The sequence below is a fragment of the Microcaecilia unicolor genome, chromosome 2 (assembly GCF_901765095.1).
Source record: "Microcaecilia unicolor chromosome 2, aMicUni1.1, whole genome shotgun sequence".
In the NCBI taxonomy this organism is placed as follows: domain Eukaryota; kingdom Metazoa; phylum Chordata; class Amphibia; order Gymnophiona; family Siphonopidae; genus Microcaecilia; species Microcaecilia unicolor.
The window spans coordinates 7,179,364-7,199,486 of NC_044032.1; the positions used below are offsets into that span (position 1 = coordinate 7,179,364).

Sequence of the window (20,123 nt, forward strand, 5' to 3'; positions counted from 1 at the left end):
ATGAGAAGTGGCAAAATCATCTGAGGGTTCCCTCGCTACTCATGGGTGTGCATTGTATTATAAATATTGGATGAGTGGACTAGTGCATTGGTGTCAGCTGAGACTTTAATAATCGGTGGCTAAGGTCCTGGTTTATTTTGTCTAGTTGTGATAACTGTGCTGTACACAGGGATGTCAGGCTGTCTAACATCAAGGTGGTCTTCCTGCCACCAAACACTACCTCTCTGATCCAACCTATGGATCAGGGCATAATAGCCAATTTCAAACAACATTTTCGGGCTCTTGTGCTACGTCGTCTGATGAGCATTATGGAAGACCAGACTGGCAAGGATAAACGTGCTGTTGAACTGGCTCGTAATCTATCACTGTTGGATTCCCTACATATGCAGAAAGAAGCCTGGAATCATGTTACACAAGCAACCACTGTGAACTGCTACAAGTGGGCAAGCTTTGTTAAGGTTGTGGAGAGGGACGAAACAGATGCAGCTGTTGCAAACGCGTCAGATGAACAGGTTATTGACGTCCCAGCCGGTGTTACTGAAGAGGAGTTTCATCACTACGTAGCTGTTGATTACAATCTACAAACAGGTGAAGACAGCACTGATGTCGAGATATGCGCCTACACGCAGGCAACAACGGCTGATGATGGAACAGATGAAGAAATGAGCAGCGAGGCACATGCTGACGAAATTCAACAACCTCCTCCTGTCACATTTGCAAGAGCACTGGAGAGTTTCAACACTCTGCGGGCCTATCTGGAGGCCACCGGATGTCAGTGCTATGACAGTTTTTACCGTCTGGCAGACAGTCTACGGAACTCACAGACCCAAGAGTGTACAGAGAACTATAACTGATTACTTCAAGCCAGCCTAATGTCAGTTAACTGAGACTGTATACTGTATGTATAATAATAAACAGTACTATACATATGTTTATCAGATGTCAAGCTTCTTTGGGTCACAACGGTTAAGTGCACGCTCTGGTTAACTGCATGCATTTCTTTGGTCCCAGACCCTTGCACTTAAGCGGATTGCACTGTAATTGCAGCTGGTAGAGAAACCACAGTTATAAACTGTATTTTGTGGTCATTTTTCTACACTGTTCTATAGAATACAGATGGCCAAATTTCAGTGAGGCAATCCTATATTTTAGGATTATTTTCATATTTATTGATTTTAATTACAATACAAACAAATCAGGTTTGTAAGGCAATACAGAGAGTTATTAAGGAAAAAAAATATTCCATTTAAACATACATGTCAAACTTATTTATCTTATCACTCTTCCTTAGACCACCATAAGATAGGGGGGGGGGGAGAGTCCAAACAAATTTAAGGAGAATTATTACTCTAAAACAGAAGGAAAAAAAAATCTTAGCACAAATTGGCATAGTCCTGATTTTACTTTCTCTTAATTCTTACTTGCTGATATCAATCGTTCTTCCTATTCAGCTAGATGGATTTTTAGCGTCCAGAAAAACCTTTAACTGAGATGGCTCAAAAAAGACGTATTTAATGCCAGACATACGAATTATACATTTGCATGGATATGCCAAGGTAAATATTGCACCCAGCACTTTCACTTCATCTCTCAATGCAAGAAATTGCTTTCGCCTCTGCTGCGTTATCTTAGTAACGTCGGGGTAGACCCATATTTTCTGCCCACAAAACAGGGCTGACGAATGTTTAAAGTACATTTTCATAATCATATTCAAGTCCTGTTCAAAAACCATATATATTATAAGGGTCCCTCTTGAAGTTATTTCTAACATTGAGTCTTCCAGTAGTGCTGTTAAGTTCTGAATATCTATTGCAGGGGGTTGAGGTACTTCTCCTTGCTTTTGCACTTTAGGTAAGTAATAAATCTTATTACAAGGTGGAATATCCGCTGGAGAAAACTTCAAAATCGCCTGCAAATATTTTTTTAAAAAGTCACGGGGAGTCAAAGCTGGTGAGATGGGAAAATTCAACATTCTAAGCGTAAGGCGTTGGTTGTAATTTTCTATCTGCTCTATTTTACGAGCAGTGAAAACTTTATCCTTCACAAGAGAATCAACAGTTGACAACCACTTTTATTTCTTCTTTTACTGTGGCAAATTGAGTAGCGGATTCTCTTTTAACTTCCTCGTAAGATTCTGACATTAAAGTCAACTTACTTGCAATCGTGGAAACTTCTCTTGTAGATTTAGCCACCTCAATAGTCAGTCTCTGAAGCGCCATCCAGATAGCTTCCATTGTCACCTCCTGGGGCATTTCCCGCTCCAGTGTATACTCAACCGCTGCTCCAGGGGAGAAACCGCCAGATAGGGACAAGTCGTCGACCACATCAGTTCCCGCTTGATCCCCTAACTCCACTCTGGCTCCAGCGGGACTAGGAGGCGGATTCAGCGTCGGCGGCGATAGTGTGACATCTAGGCCCCTGGCCAACGTCGCTCCTTCGTTGTCGACCAACGCGGGGATCGCCAAACCGGTATCGAGCGGTAAGCTTCTCGCGAAGCGGTCTAACGTCTGCTGGTTAGGGGACGACGTTAGTGCAATTGGCGGTTGCACTTTTGTCGTCCCCTTTCTTTTGGTATGGGGCATAGTAGGAATCGAGGAAAAAGTCTTGAGAATTACCCGCAAACAATTCGAGAGCTTCCGTGAGCACAGCTAGGACGCCATTTTGCTCCTCCCCGCAATCCTATATCTTGATGGGTTCATCTTACCTGTTGTTGTAATCTGCCTTGGAAGCCTGATGTTACAAAGAAGGAATATAGTGAAATAAAATGGAAGTAAAATTAAACTCTCCTTTCATTGGGGCACATGGAATCCCATCTGCATCTGGGAGAGTTGGGGCAGAGGGAAGGAGAATAAGATGGATGGGACTAGGAGGAGTGGTGAGCAGCGGGAAGGAGCAGGAGCTGGATAGGACTGGGAGAGGTGGTGAGCAGAGGAAAGGAGCAGGTTGGGACTGGGTGGTGGGAGAGGGGAAGAAGCAGGATGTGAAATGAGGGATATGAGAAGGGCAAGAAAAGGGGATGATGTGGGGAAAGGTTGAGACATAATGTAAATGACATGGAAGACTGGAGAAAGGATAAGAGGCATTGAAAGGGGATTGGGGTACTGGTGAGGGGTATAGGAGAAGGGGATGAGTCTCTGAAGGGGGTTGAATTAGGGTGGAAAGGGGTTAAAAAGATGGTGAAAGAAGATATTGGGCATAGGGTATAGGGTAAGATAGAAGAGTGACCTAGGAGACAAGGGAAGGAAGGAGAGACATGGATGGAGCTGGGATCGATAGGGTGATGAAATGCAGTGGAGGGTAGATGAGGGCAAAGAGGGTGAGTACAGATTATGGGAATGGGGGACTAATGACGTGGGTGAAAGATGGGGGAGGAATTTAGGAAACTGGGTAAAGGAGAGACACAGTGGGGAACGGCAGTGCTGGAGAGAGAATGAGAGGGAGATAGTCAAAGCCAGTAGGTAGATGGATACTAAGGACTAAAGAGTGAGAGAAAAGTGGGAAAAAATGAAAAATGAAAGATCAGTGCCAGACAGATACAGAGAAGTACAGGAAGGAGACAAGAGAAGAGTGAAGAAATAGAAAAGCCAACCTGGAAAATAATTTAGGAGAAGACTGACACATGGAAAGTGGAAATGAGACTGGGACCAGCCCAACTAGAAAAATAGAATGCTCAGACAAAAAAAGGTAGAAAAAAAAACATTCTTTTTATTTAATGCTTTTTTTTTTTTTTAAGGACAAAGATGTGCCTGCTTTCTGAAATGTACATTTTTTTCTATTGTTGTATTTTGCAGCGTACAGGAGAAAATACATTTCTGTTTCTCTTTTACCTGTATTTGCACTACTTACAGAGTCTGGCTTTCTTGAAGCGATCTATATTTCCGTTTTTGTGGGCATGTTTTTTGTGGTTCCCTAGTTTGTATCAAATGAGGGTCTGTCCATGTTCTGCATATGTGACTGACGTGATGGATTCTGCTAGCATGTAGTGTTTGTGTAGGAATGTGTAACAGTCCAGCTTGTTCCAGTTTTCCAGTAGCAGGTATATTGGTGCTCTAGGGTCCAGTGTAATATTTATAGCACTGTCTTTTCATAAGTGGGTTAGGGCTGTTGTGTGTTGAAGGTTTCTGTATTGGTTTTGAGTGTCTTTTGTAGGATTTTGTGATATTTTATAAAGTGTCTGGCCCTATTGTTTTTGATACGCGGGCTTCATATTCAGCATTTTAGTCTGGTGCGTGAGTGCATTAGTTGTTTTTTTAAAAATAGCCATAATGAATATGTATGTGATGTATGTATGCAAATGAATATGCAAATGTGCAAAGCCACACCCTTTGCCCCCCCCCCCAAAATGAAACAGTCAAACTACGCCCATGAGCCCTCTACAAACTGTGACCAGAGAAGAATCGCTTTTTCATTCGAAAGGTATTTTGATAATGCGAGGATAGCCTTGCTTTCCTAGGGGTAAGTTGCTTTAAATTTAGAGGACATTAACATAATTGCTTTCTGGTGGGTATGCTTGTTTTTAGAGAAAGATGGTTGGTTTGACTCCATCAAATATGTTGCTCTCCTATCTGTTTGCTAAAGGAAAGAGAACCTTTTACTCCTAATGGAATTTATTCTTAGCTCAGCAGACATGCTTATTAACATCTGTGCTTCTTAATGATGTTTTAATTTAATCGGAATTTAAGCATGTTGTAATGAGCCTGGTCACTTTGCACAGAACCTGATTAACTCTATGTTTTAACCTAACTTGGATACAGACATAAAATTCTTAGTGAGTGCATGTAATTTAAAAACACTGAAAATGCCATGCCTTATGTAACATCATTAACCAATGAAAACTTAGACAAGTTATTCTCTTTCTGTGTAGTTTTTCACAGTGGAGATTATACTTCGAAAGAACAGTTCCTGAAACCTAATTAGTTCTACAACAGAACCTGTTAAGCTAATCCTGATGTGATCTATTTTCACAGGAAAGAGCCAAACACCTCAACATCCGGATAAGTGAAAAAAATGTTAAATAATTAAAATGTACCTTCTCTCTCCAAGCAGAGTCTCCATTTTTCTTCTTTACGGATCTGATTTTGAAGTTTTTCTGTGGGTGCAAAGCAGATACACTCTGTTTTAAGGTTTTACTGGGATAGCACACACATAAGAACATAAGGTTGTACCACAGCATTAACAGTTAGCATCTAGCAGACACAAAAGGACCTAGTATCCCTAGTACAACTCTTCAACTAAATTCTAACTAGGATAACAAGGGACGAGTGCTTATATAGAGTTTTAAGTGGTTACTGCTTGAACGTACATTTAATCACTACTTAATTATTCACACTGCTTGATGTTGACTCTGCCTAATGCTGACACTGCCTGATGTTGATACAAAATTTCATTCACTAACTCCCTCAAGCACAACCAAGCACCACAAACCACAGCCAACATGAACACCAACAAGTTACTCATGATAATTTACTTCCTTCCCCTTATCTACCATGCATGGACCACCCCCAACTTAAACAACAATCTACCCACAATACACAAACCCTACAGACAACCCATTTACAACCCACCAGACCAAAAGAACAACAACCAACTAAAAGGAAAAACAAATACATATGGAAATAACCAACAGAAAGTGAAGAAAGGAAACAACAAAACCAGATACCAAGAAAACAGGCAACTAATAAAAATTAACACATCTACGCCCCAAACTGAACCTTACCACTCAATCCAACTGGGGTACGTAAATGCCAGATCAGTAGTAAACAAAACAGCGATTATAACAGACTGGATCACTACAGACAATCTTGATCTCCTATTCATTACTGAAACCTGGATCCACGACCTTAAAGACCCCATAATCTTAGATTTATGCCCACCAGAATACAAATTTATCCACTGGACAAGAAACGGAAAAAGAGGAGGTGGAATAGCCATAATATACAAATCCGAATTCACCATCACAACCACAGCTGAATCCATTCTATCACAACTTGAAATAGGCTTGGTAAGAATCAGTCACCCAAACCTGCAGGAACACCTTAATGCAATCCTACTCTACAGACCACCAGGCAACTGGCAAGATTCCCAAACACACCTTATGGACTTCATCTCAAACACTTGTGTCTCTACCTCAAACCTCATCATAATAGGAGATATCAACCTGCACCTTGAAGATCTTACCTCATCAAGCACCCAAGAATACACAGAGTTCCTACAACTATGGGATCTTCACGCACCAGATACACAACCAACTCACACCAAAGGACACACACTAGACATTATCACACACAAATTCAATCAAGAATCAAACCTTACACTAACAGATACAAGATGGACACCCGCACCGTGGTCAGACCACTATAAAGCATACATCTCCCTCCAATGGAGAACGAAAGACACAATTAAAAAACAAGAACGAAAAACCTACACCACGAGAGGAAAAATAGACCCGGTAATATTCTGGCAACAGATTTACCACAACGGATGGACAACAAAGACAGACACAAACCAATTCCTCCTAGAATGGGACGACAGATGCAGATCAATATTAGACAACATTGCCAAGGTGGTGATCTGTCATTGTTTGTTGTTACTTGGTAGGATCTGGTGGTGAGGAATCCTTTGAACCATTTGAGAACTGGGCCTCCGATTCTGAAGTATTCTAACAGGTGTAGTAATATTCCATGATCTACCATGTCGAAAGCACTAGACATGTCGAATTGTAGTACGAGTATGTTCTTGCCGGTTGCAATAGTTTTTTTGAATGAATTCACTGCAGACACTAGTACAGTTTCAGTACTATGATTTGAGCGAAATCCTGATTGAGACTCATGTAGAATTGAGTGTTTGGTTTGGTATTCCGTGAGTTGTTTTGTCACTATGCCTTCCATCAATTTTGTTATGAGCGGGATAGAAACAACTGGTCGGTAGTTGGTTAGGTCCATTGTGCTTTTCTTAACATCTTTTGGCAGTGGAGTGAGAAGGATATTTTCTTTGTCCGTGGGGAAGAGACCATTTAGGAGTCTGTAATTTACTTGGTTCATGAGGTCTTTTTTGAATTGTTTGGGGGCGGCTTTTACTAGGCTAGTAGGGCAGGTGTCAAGTTTGCAATGAGATTTGGCATATTTTCTGAGCCATTATGTGAATTCGTCTACTGAAATCAGGTCAAAGTTGGTCCATGATCGATCGGCTGGATATTCCCCAGGTTTTGGGTCTAAGCATTCAAGGATGCTTGTGTACTCAGTGGTCTTGCTTAGTATCATGCGTCGGAGCTTTATGATTTTTCCTTGAAATAATTCGCTAGGTTGGTTGCCGATGGGGTTTCTATGCTATTCGAAGTGACCTGTGTGGTGTCTAGGAGATTGTTTACAAGTGAAAAGAGTTTATGCGTATCCTTGTAATTTGGTCCTATTATAGCTCTGTAGTACGTTCTTTTGGTTTGTCTGATTTTGTATTTTCTTTGTAACTGTTTCCACTCTTTGAGTGTGTGTGTTCATCTTTTTTTTGCTCCAAGCTCTTTCTAGTCTTCTAACCTGTGTTTTTAGTTCTTTCAGTTCTTCGTTGAACCAAGGGATTGAGCTATTCCTGTGTGAAGTTCTAGTTTGGAGTGGTGCTATCTTGTCTAGAACTGTTTTGCATCTGTTGTCCCATTCTTGTAGAAATTGGGGTGCGTCTGTAGTTGTTGATATCCTAACCTTGTTAGTATATATTAAAGACAGATGCTGTTTCCAGCTAAGCATATTTCTGTATTCCTTTGTTAAGAATGTGCCCTATTCTTATAACCTCAAAGAATACTTGGGGGGGGGGGGGGGGGTAAACTGTATAGCATATGTATTAAAGCCTTCCGAGTCCTATGTGATTTCATTCCTCTAACCTTAAACTGTGACCAGAAACAGTAGTTAAACTCTGAAATTCGCTGCCGGAAAAGGTGGTTAAGGCGGCCTTAGCGGACTTCAAAAAAGGGTTGGACGGCTTCCTGGAGGAAAAAGCCATAGAATGTTATTGAATGGACGAGGGAATAAAGCAGTATTTCTAGGATGGGCAGGACAAGTGCTTGTTCTTTTGGCCGCTGTCGGTGACAGGGTGCTGGGCTCGATGGACCCTTGGTCAGTCCCAGCATGGCGATGCTTATGTACTTATGCCTTGTCATTCGAAAGGTATTTTGGTAATGCAAAGATAGCCTTGCTTTCCTAGGGGTAAGTTGCTTTAAATGTAGAGAACATTAACATAATTGCTTTCTGGTGGGTCTGCTTGTTTTTACAGATAAAGGGCTGGCTTGTCCCCATCCCACAAGCTGCTCTCCTATCTGTTTGCTAAAGGAAAGAGAACCTTTTATTCCTAATGGAATTTACTCTTAACTCAGCAGACATGCTTATTAACATGGGAAAATTAGGTTCTTACCTTGGTAATTTTCTTTCCTTTAGTCATAGCAGATGAAGCCATTACGTATGGGTTGTGTCCATCAACCAGCAGGGGGAGATAGAGAGCACTCAACTTTTCACAGTGCCTCATGGCCAGCCAGCTCCACTGCCTCTTCAGCATTTGAAGCTTCCAAAGCAGTATGGCAAACCGCAATGGGAATAACATGAACTTTCCTCACAGTGAACGATGGCCCCTTAACAAGGGCATGAACTCAAAAGGAGGGAATGAACACATCCTCCTGGAGGGAATAAACTCGTCCTCCTTATTATATAACTGGAGGGGATACACGCAACCTCCTGGAGGGAATAAACTCATCCTCCAAAACATAAACTGGAGGGAATGGACTCATCCTCCTATAAGTGAACATGAATCCTGAAGACTATTTTCCAACTTTCTCCCAAGGAAGGAACTTCAGGAAACAAGAACAGAACCTGAAACATTCACAGACAATCATACAGGGAGGGCTCATGGCTTCATATGCTATGACTAAAGGAAAGAAAATTACCAAGGTAAGAACCTAATTTTCCCTTCCTTGTCATCAAGCAGATGAAGCCATTACGTATGGGATGTAACAAAGCAATCCCTATATAGGGTGGGAACAGGTCACACCACGCGCTAGCAACTGTGCTACAAAATGCGCATCCCTCCTTGCAGCCACATTCAGCCTGTAATGTCAGGCAAAAGAGAGCTTAGAAGCCTATATTGCTGCACTGCATATCTCTTGACGAGAGAGTGCTCCAGTTTCAGCCCAAGAGGAAGAAATCGCTCTGGTAGAATGCGCCTTAAAGGCTACAGGCGGAGACCGGCCGGCAAGCAGATAAGCTGAAAAGATAGTTTATTTGAGCCAGCGGGCAATAGTGGCTTTAGACGCTGGAGACCCTCTGCGAGGACCTGATAGCAAAACAAACAGATGATCATAGATCCTGAAAGAGATAGTAACTCGCAGATACTGCAACAGAGTCCTGCGCACATCCAACAGGTGCAACTGCCCAAAAGATTCTGGAAACTCCTCCTTATCAAAGGAGGGCAAGAAAATAGGCTTGTTTAGGTGAAACGCTGAAACCACCTTAGGCATGAAGGAAGGCACAGTCCGAACCGTGACCCTGGACTCTGAGAATTGCAGAAATGGGTCTCTTCAGGACAGCGCCTAGAGCTCTGACACCCGTCTCGCCGAAGTAATGGCCACAAGAAAAACAGCCTTTAGTGTCAAATCTTTCTCCGATGCTTGCTGAAGCGGCTCAAAAGGAGAAGACTGCAGGGCCTTCAAAACTAGCCCCAGGTTCCAAGCTGGACAGGGTGCTCGCACGGAAGGCCGGAGCCGAAGCACCCCACTAAGAAACCGTGCCACATCTGGATGAGCAGCTAAAGACACGCCTTCAACCTTACCACGAAGGGAGGCCAACGCTGCCACTTGCACCCGCAGGGAATTATAGGCCAAGCCTTTTTGTACACCATCCTGCAAAAAGTCCAGAATCGGCGAGACAGGAGCCCGCATGGGTGTGATCGCTTTTGAAGCACACCAAGACTCAAACTGCCGCCAAATCCTGGCATAAGCCACGGAAGTGGAACGCCTGCAGGAGAGTGGAAATGACTGTGTTTGAATAGCCTTTGTCCCTCAATTGCGCCCTCTCAATCGCCATGCCATAAAACCAAAGCGGCAGGCATCCTCCATGGCTACCGGGCCCTGTGACAACAGGTTCGGTACCAGAGGTAAAGGAAGGGGAGCCTCCACTAGCATCTGTCGGAGGTCCGCATACCAAGGCCTCCTGGGCCAATCCGGGGCGATGAGGACCTCTTCTCCTGGGTGCAGCCGAATCCGCAGGAGCACGCGCCCTATCAAGGGCCACGGAGGGAACACATATAGTAGGCCCGGAGGCCAGGGCTGAGTCAAGGCATCCAACCCTGCCGAGCGAGGATCTCTCCGTCTGCTGAAGAAGCACGGGACTTTGGTATTTGAACTTGTCGCCATAAGATCCATCACGGGCTTGCCCCGTTTGGCACATATCTGCAGGAATACTTCGTCTGCTAGTTCCCATTCTGCTGGATCGATCTGATGCCTGCTTAGATAATCGGCTTGCACGTTGCTCTGACCTGCAATGTGAGCTGCCAACAGAAACTGAAGATGCAGCTCGGCCCAGTGGCAAATCTGTTCGGCCTGCGCAGCCAGTGCTCTGCACTGAGTGCCGCCTTGTCGATTTATGTAGGCCACTGCTGTCGTGTTGTCCGACATCACTCTGACAGCCAATCCTTCCAGGGTCACTTGAAAGGCCAGAAGCGCCGGAAACACCGCTTTCAACTCCAGGCAGTTGATGGACCACTCCGACTCCTCGGGTGTCCATAGACCCTGGGCATGCTTCCCCTTGCAATGTACGCCCCAGCACTTCAGGCTGGCATCTGTCACTACTAGACACCAATCGGAGAGCGCCAGCGGCATTCCTCGCCGCAGCATGCTGTCTGAGAGCCACCACTCCATGCTGAGTCGGGCCACAGGGAGCCAGGAAAGTCTACATTGATAATCCTGAGAAACTGGAGACCATCTTTGAAGTAGGGAATACTGTAGAGGTCTCAGGTGCACTCTCGCCCAGGGCACCACTTCCAATGTGGCTGTCATCGATCCCAGCAGCTGGACAAAGTCCCAAGCTCACGGGCGGGGCATCCTCAGGAGCAGATGGACCTGATTCTGAAGCTTGCACCGCCTTTGCTCGGGTAGGTATACATAGCCCGAGTCTGTGTCGAACCTGGCCCCCAAATATTCTAGAGATTGCGAGGGGGTCAGGTGACTTTTGGCCATATTGACGACCCAGCCTAGAGATTGAAGTACTGAGACCACTCTGGCTGTAGCTTGATAGCTCTCTGTTACAGAGTCTGCTCTGATGAGCCAGTCGTCTAGGTATGGGTGAACCCTGATACCTTCTCGCCTGAGCAAAGCAGCTACTACCACCATTACCTTCGAAAAGGTTCGGGGAGCTGTGGCGAGGCCAAAAGGCAAGGCCCGGAACTGGAAATGTTTTCCCAACACCGCAAACCTCAGAAACTTCTGGTGCGAGGGCCAAATTGGTATGTGCAAGTAAGCTTCTTTCAGGTCTAGAGACGTGAGAAACTCTCCTGGCTGTACCGCAGCAATGACGGAGCGCAGGGTTTCCATGTGGAAATGCCGCACTCTCAGGGACTTGTTTAATTCTTTTAAGTCCAGAATAGGGCGAAAAGACCCACCTTTTCGCGGCACCACAAAGTAGATGGAGTATTGGCCGTAGCCGTGTTCAGCGGGAGGTACCAGAGACACGGCCCCTAACTGAATCAGACCTTGCAGAGTTTCCTCTACCGCCGCCCGTTTGGCGGCAGAACCCTATCGGGACTCTACAAACACGTCTCTTACTGGGGCATTGAATTCTATTCTGTAGCCATCTCTGATCGGGTCCAGAACCCACTGACCTGAGGAAATATTGGCCCACTCCTCGGCAAAGAGGGAAAGACGTCCTCCGATGACAGGAAGCGAGGAGGGGGCCGGCGCACCATCATTGAGAGGGTCGCCCCTGAACTCCAGGCCTAGAGCCGGTGGCTGCGGAACGCTTGTCCGAGCGAAAGGAGTTCCTCTGCTGAAAAACGGGCACGAGAAGTGAACCCAGCAGAACGCCCTGGGCGGTACCTTCTAGCTTCACGGAAGCGAGGTCTATAAGAGGAGTGGACAACCTGGCCCTTGGAGGAAGGCCTCGGCCTATCTTCGGGCAAGCGCTGGGGTTTAGGATCTCACAGGCCTTTAACAATTTTTTTCCAACTCCTCACCAAATAGGAGAAGGCCTTGAAAGGGCAACTTCACCAACCTTTGCTTAGAGGCCATGTCCGCCGCCCAATGTCGTAGCCAAATAAGATGGCGAACCGCCACTGCTACTGCCATTTGTTTAGCCGAAGCTCTGACAATATCATAAAGGGCATCAGCCAAAAAGGACAAGGCCGACTCCAGCCGCGGAGCCACATCCGAGAAGGGCTCCGCTTCATCTCCGGGCTGTTCCACTGCCTGTTGCAACCACGCCAGGCAGGCTTTAGCAGCATAACAACTGCATGCAGATGCCCGAACAGTAAGACCTGCAATTTCAAAGGACCGTTTAAGTGCTGCTTCCAGCCTACGGGCTTGTATATCCTTCAGGGCAACTCCTCCTTCCACAGGGAGGGTAGTTCTCTTTGTCACCGCAATGACTAGGGCATCTACTTTAGGCATTGCAAAGCGAGCCAAATGCTCCTCACGCAGAGGGTATAATTGCCCCGTAGCCCTGGAAACTTTCAAAGGTCCCTCGGGGTCAGCCCACTGAGCAGAAATAAGCTCTTAGATGGAGTCATGCAAAGGAAAGGCTCGAGCAGGCTTTTTGGTACTAGCCATCCTAGGATTCACAGAGGAGGCCGTGCCACTGTCAGGCTCTTCAATAGAAAGGACCTGTAGGGCATCTGAAAATAAGCGCTGGCAGCTCATCACGGTGGAAAATCCTCACCGCGGAGGGATCATCCAGATCCTGTGGTAATTCTGCACCTGACTCTGGCTCCTCAGACTACGAAGGCCTGCCAGAACTCTCCGAATCCTCACAGCCCAACCATGGGGGGGGGGGGGGGGGGGGGGGAGGAGGTGCACCACAATCTGAAGGGGAATTAGCCTTTCTACGCTTTTCTTTATGCCAATTATCAAGGAAAATAGCCTCAGCGGGCAGTCCCAGACCAGAATCCACCGGGGGGGGGGGGGGGGGGACAATAGAAGGGGCTTCAGACGACCCTTGAGGGAGAGCTCTTTTTAGCATGTATGCTTTATGCAATAATAACACAAAATCAGGGGAGAAAAACTCGCCCTGGGCACCCAGATCCCGTCCGGGGTTAGCCGCTCCCTGAATAGCCTCAATTCAGGGTCCCCCCCCCCCCCCCCCCCCCCCCCCCCCCGGGCTCAGGGCTCTCCGTCTCTACGGAGGCCGCACCATGTGGAGAATTCAAAATGGCGTCCGCTGCCAGCTCTGAGCGGGAAGAATCATCGCTCACCATGCTCGGGCCGGCTCTTATACCTGTACAGCACGATTTACAAAGCCCCGCTGCTGATTTGCGCTTGCCACACTGGGAACAGCGCTTTACATTCTCTGCAGCCATCGCCAAAAACGGCGGGAAAATTCAAAATGGCGGTTTCGCGCCAAAAACGCCCCAATCGCGGGCCCACCCCAGAGGAATTAGAAAACACTCTTACCTCACCGGACCGAGTATCACAGCTCCAGTCCCATAGAAGAATCAAAGGAAAACCTCTGTTCCAACGTCGCTGTGCCAAAGCGTGACGCAACTTTTTTTTTTTTTTTTTTAACGCTGTGAGGAAAGCAGAGGTAATAAGAACTCCAGAGGCTCAGATGAGTGGGAAAGGCAGGGGAAGGCGAACCAATGTGCCTGCATCCACTGAGTGGGAAAGGACAGGGAAAAGCAAGCTAATATGTCCACATCCACGGGGGCATGGGTAAGGCAGGGAAAGGGCTGACCTATGTGCCTTCAAAGTGAAGCTGCTATAGCCTCTAACACCCCGGCTAACAACTGGCAAGCCAGGAGCCACCCCAGGCAGATTTTTGATGGAGCTCGAAGAAGCTGCAGCCACCCTGCTTGGGGAGATAGAGAATACTTAAGAGGCAGTGGAGCTGGCTGGCCATGAGGCACTGTGAAAAGTTGAGTGCTCTCTATCTCCTCCTGCTGGTTGATGGACACAACCCATACGTAATGGCTTCATCTGCTTGATGACAAGGAACTGTGCTTGCTAATGATGTTCTAATTTAATCGGAATTAAGTCATGTTGTAGTGAGCATAGACATCCTGGTCGCTTTACAGAGAACCTCAATAGCTCTGTGGTTTAACCTAACTTGGCTCCAGACATAAAATTCCTAGGGGGAGATGCACTAAAAAATCGTTAAAGCCCTTCCCTTACCGATTCCCTTAGCGAATCGGTAAGGAACGGGCATGCATCAAGGAAAAGGAATGCAAATGAGCTGCTCGTTGTAGCTCACTTGCATTCTTTATTCCATCAGTAAACAGTCGGCCAGTCGGCCGGTCGAGCATGCACAGAGCAGCCAAGCGTTATGCTAGCTGCTCTGCGCATGCCAAGGACATCCTTTATAGACGTCCTTCACTCAAAAAAAAAGTTAGCATGTCCGATCCCGCTGCACAAGGGCTTAGCTGCCCCCCAGCACCATCTCTGGCTTCCTGCCTGTGCATCTCTGTGACTACTCCTTGCTCCACTCCCTCCCCGTCTGTGACGGTCTCTTTCTCTCGCTTGATCCCTCCCTTTCTCCTGCCCCCGGTGTCCTGGCTCGCTCCCTCTCTCCCTCCCTCCCTCCCTCCGTGTGTGATCCAGTCGGCTGCCCAGAACTTTCAGCCTGTCAGCGGCTGCTTTAACAGAAGAGATCGCTGTAGTCCGGGATCGAAGAAGAAGGCACAGCTCCCTCCTCCAGGTCTCTCTCAGCCAATCACACCGCGTTTAGCTGTCACTGGTGTCAGCTAAACGTGCAGTGATTGGCTGAGAGAGACCTGGAGGAGAGGAATAATCAAGCACCCTTGAAAAAGAGCCCATCCTGCTCATCAGGGACGTCATTCTAAAGTGCCTAACAAGGACGTCCCTGACGAGCACCCCCGGAGGTCCATAGCACAAAACTCTCCAACACTGATCCAGCAGTAGTACAGAGCGACCACAAACCCCCCCTGTTTTATGAATGTGATGAAGCGCCCCCTCCCCTCCCCCTACTGTGTGTGTGTGTGTGTACAGGAGATGAGTACTGTGTTAGGGCTCTGCTGATGCTGCTGCTGTCCTCCTCCTGAGCTGTAAAGGACGTCCAAAAAGAACGTCTTTGGAGTGGGTTTTTTTTTTTTACAGGTGAAGGACGTCCAAAAAGGATGTCCCTGACGACACTTTTTTTTTCATGTGATTTTTTCCTTTGCCCCATCGAGAGGTGTAGACCTCCAGTTAGATTTTCCATGGTAAGGGGATCGGAAAACGGTAGTGCATCTCATTATAATAGCCTTTGGATCATCTGCATTCCATTTTCGTTAGCTGCTACCGTGATCGGAAAATGGCTCGGAGAAGCCTTTAGTGCATGCCACGGTTTACTACTTGCTCGTTAATGGCTCGTTAAGTTTAGTGCATCTGGCCCCTAGTGTGTGCATGTAATTTAAAAACACTGAAAATACCATGCCTTATGTAACATCATTAACTAATGAATACTTAGACAAGTTATTCTCTGTGTAGTTTTTCACAGCGGAGATTAAGCTTCAAAAGAAAAGTTCCTGAAATCTAATTAGTTCTACAAGCCTGCCATGAGTGGGAAAGTGCGGGATACAAATGTAACAAAACAAAAAAATAGAACCTGTTAAGCTAATCCTGATATGCTCTGTTTTCACAGGAAAGAGCCAAACACCTCCACACCCGGATAAGTGAATAAAAATGTTAAATAATTAAAATGTACCTTCTCTCTCCAAGCAGAGTCTCCATTTCTCTTTCTTAGGGAACTGATTTTGAAGTGTTTCTGTGGGCGTTAAACAGATACACTGTTTTAGGGTGTTATTGGGGTACCTGACATTTACATAAGAACATAACATTGTATGACAGCATTAAAAGTTAGCATCTAGCAGGCCCAGCAGGACCTAGTTTAGTCTTCAATCCCCCCCACCCTCCCCAACTCCCACCCACCCCTAGTACAACTCTTCATGTATAGTCAGTTATTATAATTAGGATAACAAGGGAGGAGTGCTCATGAATAGTTTTAATTACATTTCATTACTTTCTAAGAAGGAAACACTAATTAAATCACACAATACACCATATAAGGTAAAGACTTTTTTAATATTAGACTAATATCTTTAATACCTTAGAAAGTTTTAAATTATTGAAAAACTCAAAAATACTAAGATGGAGTCAGCAGTCCAGCACTGAGAGGGGTGCTATCCAGTCTTTTGCACTGAGTGTCACATGTATGATTATCTTCCAGTTGGTGAGTGGTTATATGTGTGTACCCGATGCAAAGAGCTCCTAGCTCTCAGAGAATGGGAGACTAACAAACTGGGCAACACATTAAAAATGAGTGATTTCAATTACCCTGATATTGACTAGGTAAACTAACATCAGGGCATGCTAGGGAGGTAAAATTCCATGACAAAATCAAGGACTGATTTATGGAGCAGCTGAAACAGGATCCAACAAGAGAAGGAAAAATTCTAGACCTTAGTGGAGCGCATGATCTGGTGCAGGAGGTAATGGTGCTGGGGCCACTTGAAAACAGTGATCATAATATGATCAGATTTGATATCTGCTTTGGAGTAAGTACACACAGGAAATCCAATACGTTAGCGTTTAACTTTCAAAAAAGAGACTATGATAAAATGAGAAGAATGGTGAAAAAAAAAAACTTAGAGGAGCACCTGCAAAGGTCAAAAATTTCCATCAGGTGTGAATGCTGTTCAAAAATACCATCCTGGAAGACAGGCTAAATATATTCCGTGTATTAAAAAAAGGAGGAAGGAAGACCAAACGACAGCCTGCATGCTTAAAAAGTGAGGTGAAGGAAGCTATTGGAGCTAAAAGAAGAAGGAACAGACTGAAAATAATAAGAAACAGCATAAGGAATGGCAAGTCAAATGCAAAGTGCTAATAAGGAAGGGAAAGATAGACTTTGAAAAAAAGACTGCGTTGGAGGAAAAAACACACAGTAAAAATTTTCATTACATATATTAAAAGCAAGAAGCCAGCAAAATAATCAGTTGGACCACTAGATGACCGAGGGATAAAAGGGGCAATCAGGAAAGATGAAGCCATAGTGGAGAGATTAATTGAATTCTTTGCTTCAGTCTTCACCGAGAAAGATTTGGGAGAGATACTGGTGCCAGAAATGGTATTCAAAGCTGACGAGTCAGAGAAACTGAATGAAATCTCTATAAACCTGGAGGATGTAATGGGGCAATTTGACAAACTGAAGAGTAGAAAATCTCCTGGACAGGATGATATTCATCCTCGAGTACTAATAGAATTGAAAAATGAACTTGGAGAACTACTGTTAGTAATATATAATTTATCTTTAAAATCAAGCATGGTACATGAAGATTGGAGGGTGGCCAATGTAACGCTGATTTTTAAAAAAGGTTCCAGAGGTGATCCGGGAAATTATTGACAGGTGAGCCTGACATTTGTGCCAGACAAAATGGTAGAGACTATTATAAAGAACAAAATTACTGAGCATATTCAAGGGAAATTTTGCCTCACCAATCTATTACATTTCTTTCAATGGGTGAACAAACATGTGGATAAAGATGAGCCGGTTGAAATTGAATATCTGGATTTTCAAAAGGTGTTTCACAAAGTACCACATGAAAGACTCTAGTGGAAATTGGAAAGTCATGGAATAGGAGGTAGTGTCCAGTAGCGCTATAGAAACGATTATTATTATTATTAGAAGTAGTAGACCGCTATTAAATGGACTTGGGGAAAATCCACTATTTCTGGGATAAGCAGCATAAAATGTATTGAACTTTTTTGGGATCTTGCCAGGTATTTGTGACCTGGATTGGCCAGTGTTGGAGACAGGATGCTGGGCTTGAAGGACCTTCAGTCTGTCCCAGTATGGCAATACTTATGTACTTAAGATATAGCCTCTAAAAAGTGTTTAAAAAATCAGTGCAAAAAGTGTTAAAAAATGTATTTAAATGATTGTTTTCTTTATAATAGCTAGTTTTAAGGATATGTGGGTTATTTTTTTTCTAATTATTTATTAGGATTTATTTACTGCCTAGGCGGTGTACAGTTTAAAAAAAAAAAAAAACAATCTTTAAGGAAAATTAAAATAATTCCCAGCAAAAGCAGGGCACCTGGATCTCACCACTCACAAATTCAAAAACAAAAACAAGTGAAAAACATTGTTTTAAGAAAGTGTATTTATTGCAGTAGGGATTGAAATGGGCATCTCAGTGCCGACAGCTCTCAATTGTCCCCTGGTCTATGGTGTTCCACAGGACTTGATGCTGTCTTCACTTCATTTCAACCTATTTGTAAGCACTTTAGCCACAATTATTCAGTAATGATATCCATGGGCGTAGTTTAACATTTGGGGGGCAAAGGGTGCGACGTGGCACAATAGCATATTCATTTGAATATATACATCTTATACATATTCATTATAGTTATTCAAAAGACACACACATAAGCCTAGAACACTGAATATGAAGTCAGCATATACAGTGGTGGAAATAAGTATTTGATCCCTTGCTGATTTTGTAAGTTTGCCCACTGACAAAGACATGAGCAGCCCATAATTGAAGGGTAGGTTATTGGTAACAGTGAGAGATAGCACATCACAAATTAAATCCGGAAAATCACATTGTGGAAAGTATATGAATTTATTTGCATTCTGCAGAGGGAAATAAGTATTTAATCCCTCTGGCAAACAAGACCTAATACTTGGTGGCAAAACCCTTGTTGGCAAGCACAGCGGTCAGACGTCTTCTGTAGTTGATGATGAGGTTTGCACACATGTCAGGAGGAATTTTGGTCCACTCCTCTTTGCAGATCATCTCTAAATCATTAAGAGTTCTGGGCTGTCGCTTGGCAACTCGCAGCTTCAGCTCCCTCCATAAGTTTTCAATGGGATTAAGGTCTGGTGACTGGCTAGGCCACTCCATGACCCTAATGTGCTTCTTCCTGAGCCACTCCTTTGTTGCCTTGGCTGTATGTTTTGGGTCATTGTCGTGCTGGAAGACCCAGCCACGACCCATTTTTAAGGCCCTGGCGGAGGGAAGGAGGTTGTCACTCAGAATTGTACGGTACATGGCCCCATCCATTCTCCCATTGATGCGGTGAAGTAGTCCTGTGCCCTTAGCAGAGAAACACCCCCAAAACATAACATTTCCACCTCCATGCTTGACAGTGGGGACGGTGTTCTTTGGGTCATAGGCAGCATTTCTCTTCCTCCAAACACGGCGAGTTGAGTTCATGCCAAAGAGCTCAATTTTTGTCTCATCTGACCACAGCACCTTCTCCCAATCACTCTCGGCATCATCCAGGTGTTCACTGGCAAACTTCAGACGGGCCGTCACATGTGCCTTCCGGAGCAGGGGGACCTTGCGGGCACTGCAGGATTGCAATCCGTTATGTCGTAATGTGTTACCAATGGTTTTCGTGGTGACAGTGGTCCCAGCTGCCTTGAGATCATTGACAAGTTCCCCCCTTGTAGTTGTAGGCTGATTTCTAACCTTCCTCATGATCAAGGATACCCCACGAGGTGAGATTTTGCGTGGAGCCCCAGATCTTTGTCGATTGACAGTCATTTTGTACTTCTTCCATTTTCTTACTATGGCACCAACAGTTGTCTCCTTCTCGCCCAGCGTCTTACTGATGGTTTTGTAGCCCATTCCAGCCTTGTGCAGGTGTATGATCTTGTCCCTGACATCCTTAGACAGCTCCTTGCTCTTGGCCATTTTGTAGAGGTTAGAGTCTGACTGATTCACTGAGTCTGTGGACAGGTGTCTTTCATACAGGTGACCATTGCCGACAGCTGTCTGTCATGCAGGTAACGAGTTGATTTGGAGCATCTACCTGGTCTGTAGGGGCCAGATCTCTTACTGGTTGGTGGGGGATCAAATACTTATTTCCCTCTGCAGAATGCAAATAAATTCATATACTTTCCACAATGTGATTTTCCGGATTTAATTTGTGATGTGCT

The 20,123-nt window shown here is 45.0% G+C and overlaps 1 protein-coding gene across 1 annotated transcript in view; it reads right to left on the reverse strand.

Annotated features, from left to right (window-relative positions):
* Nucleotides 1-20,123, reverse strand: part of LOC115461801 (C-type lectin domain family 12 member B-like) — a 179,837-nt gene that overhangs the window by 105,902 nt on the left and 53,812 nt on the right. The window contains exons 4-5 of the mRNA XM_030191844.1: nt 15,882-15,941; nt 5,030-5,089 (exon numbers count right to left, since the gene is read on the reverse strand). Coding sequence (XP_030047704.1) covers nt 5,030-5,089; nt 15,882-15,941 — 120 coding nt within the window. The remainder of the gene's footprint in view (nt 1-5,029; nt 5,090-15,881; nt 15,942-20,123) is intronic.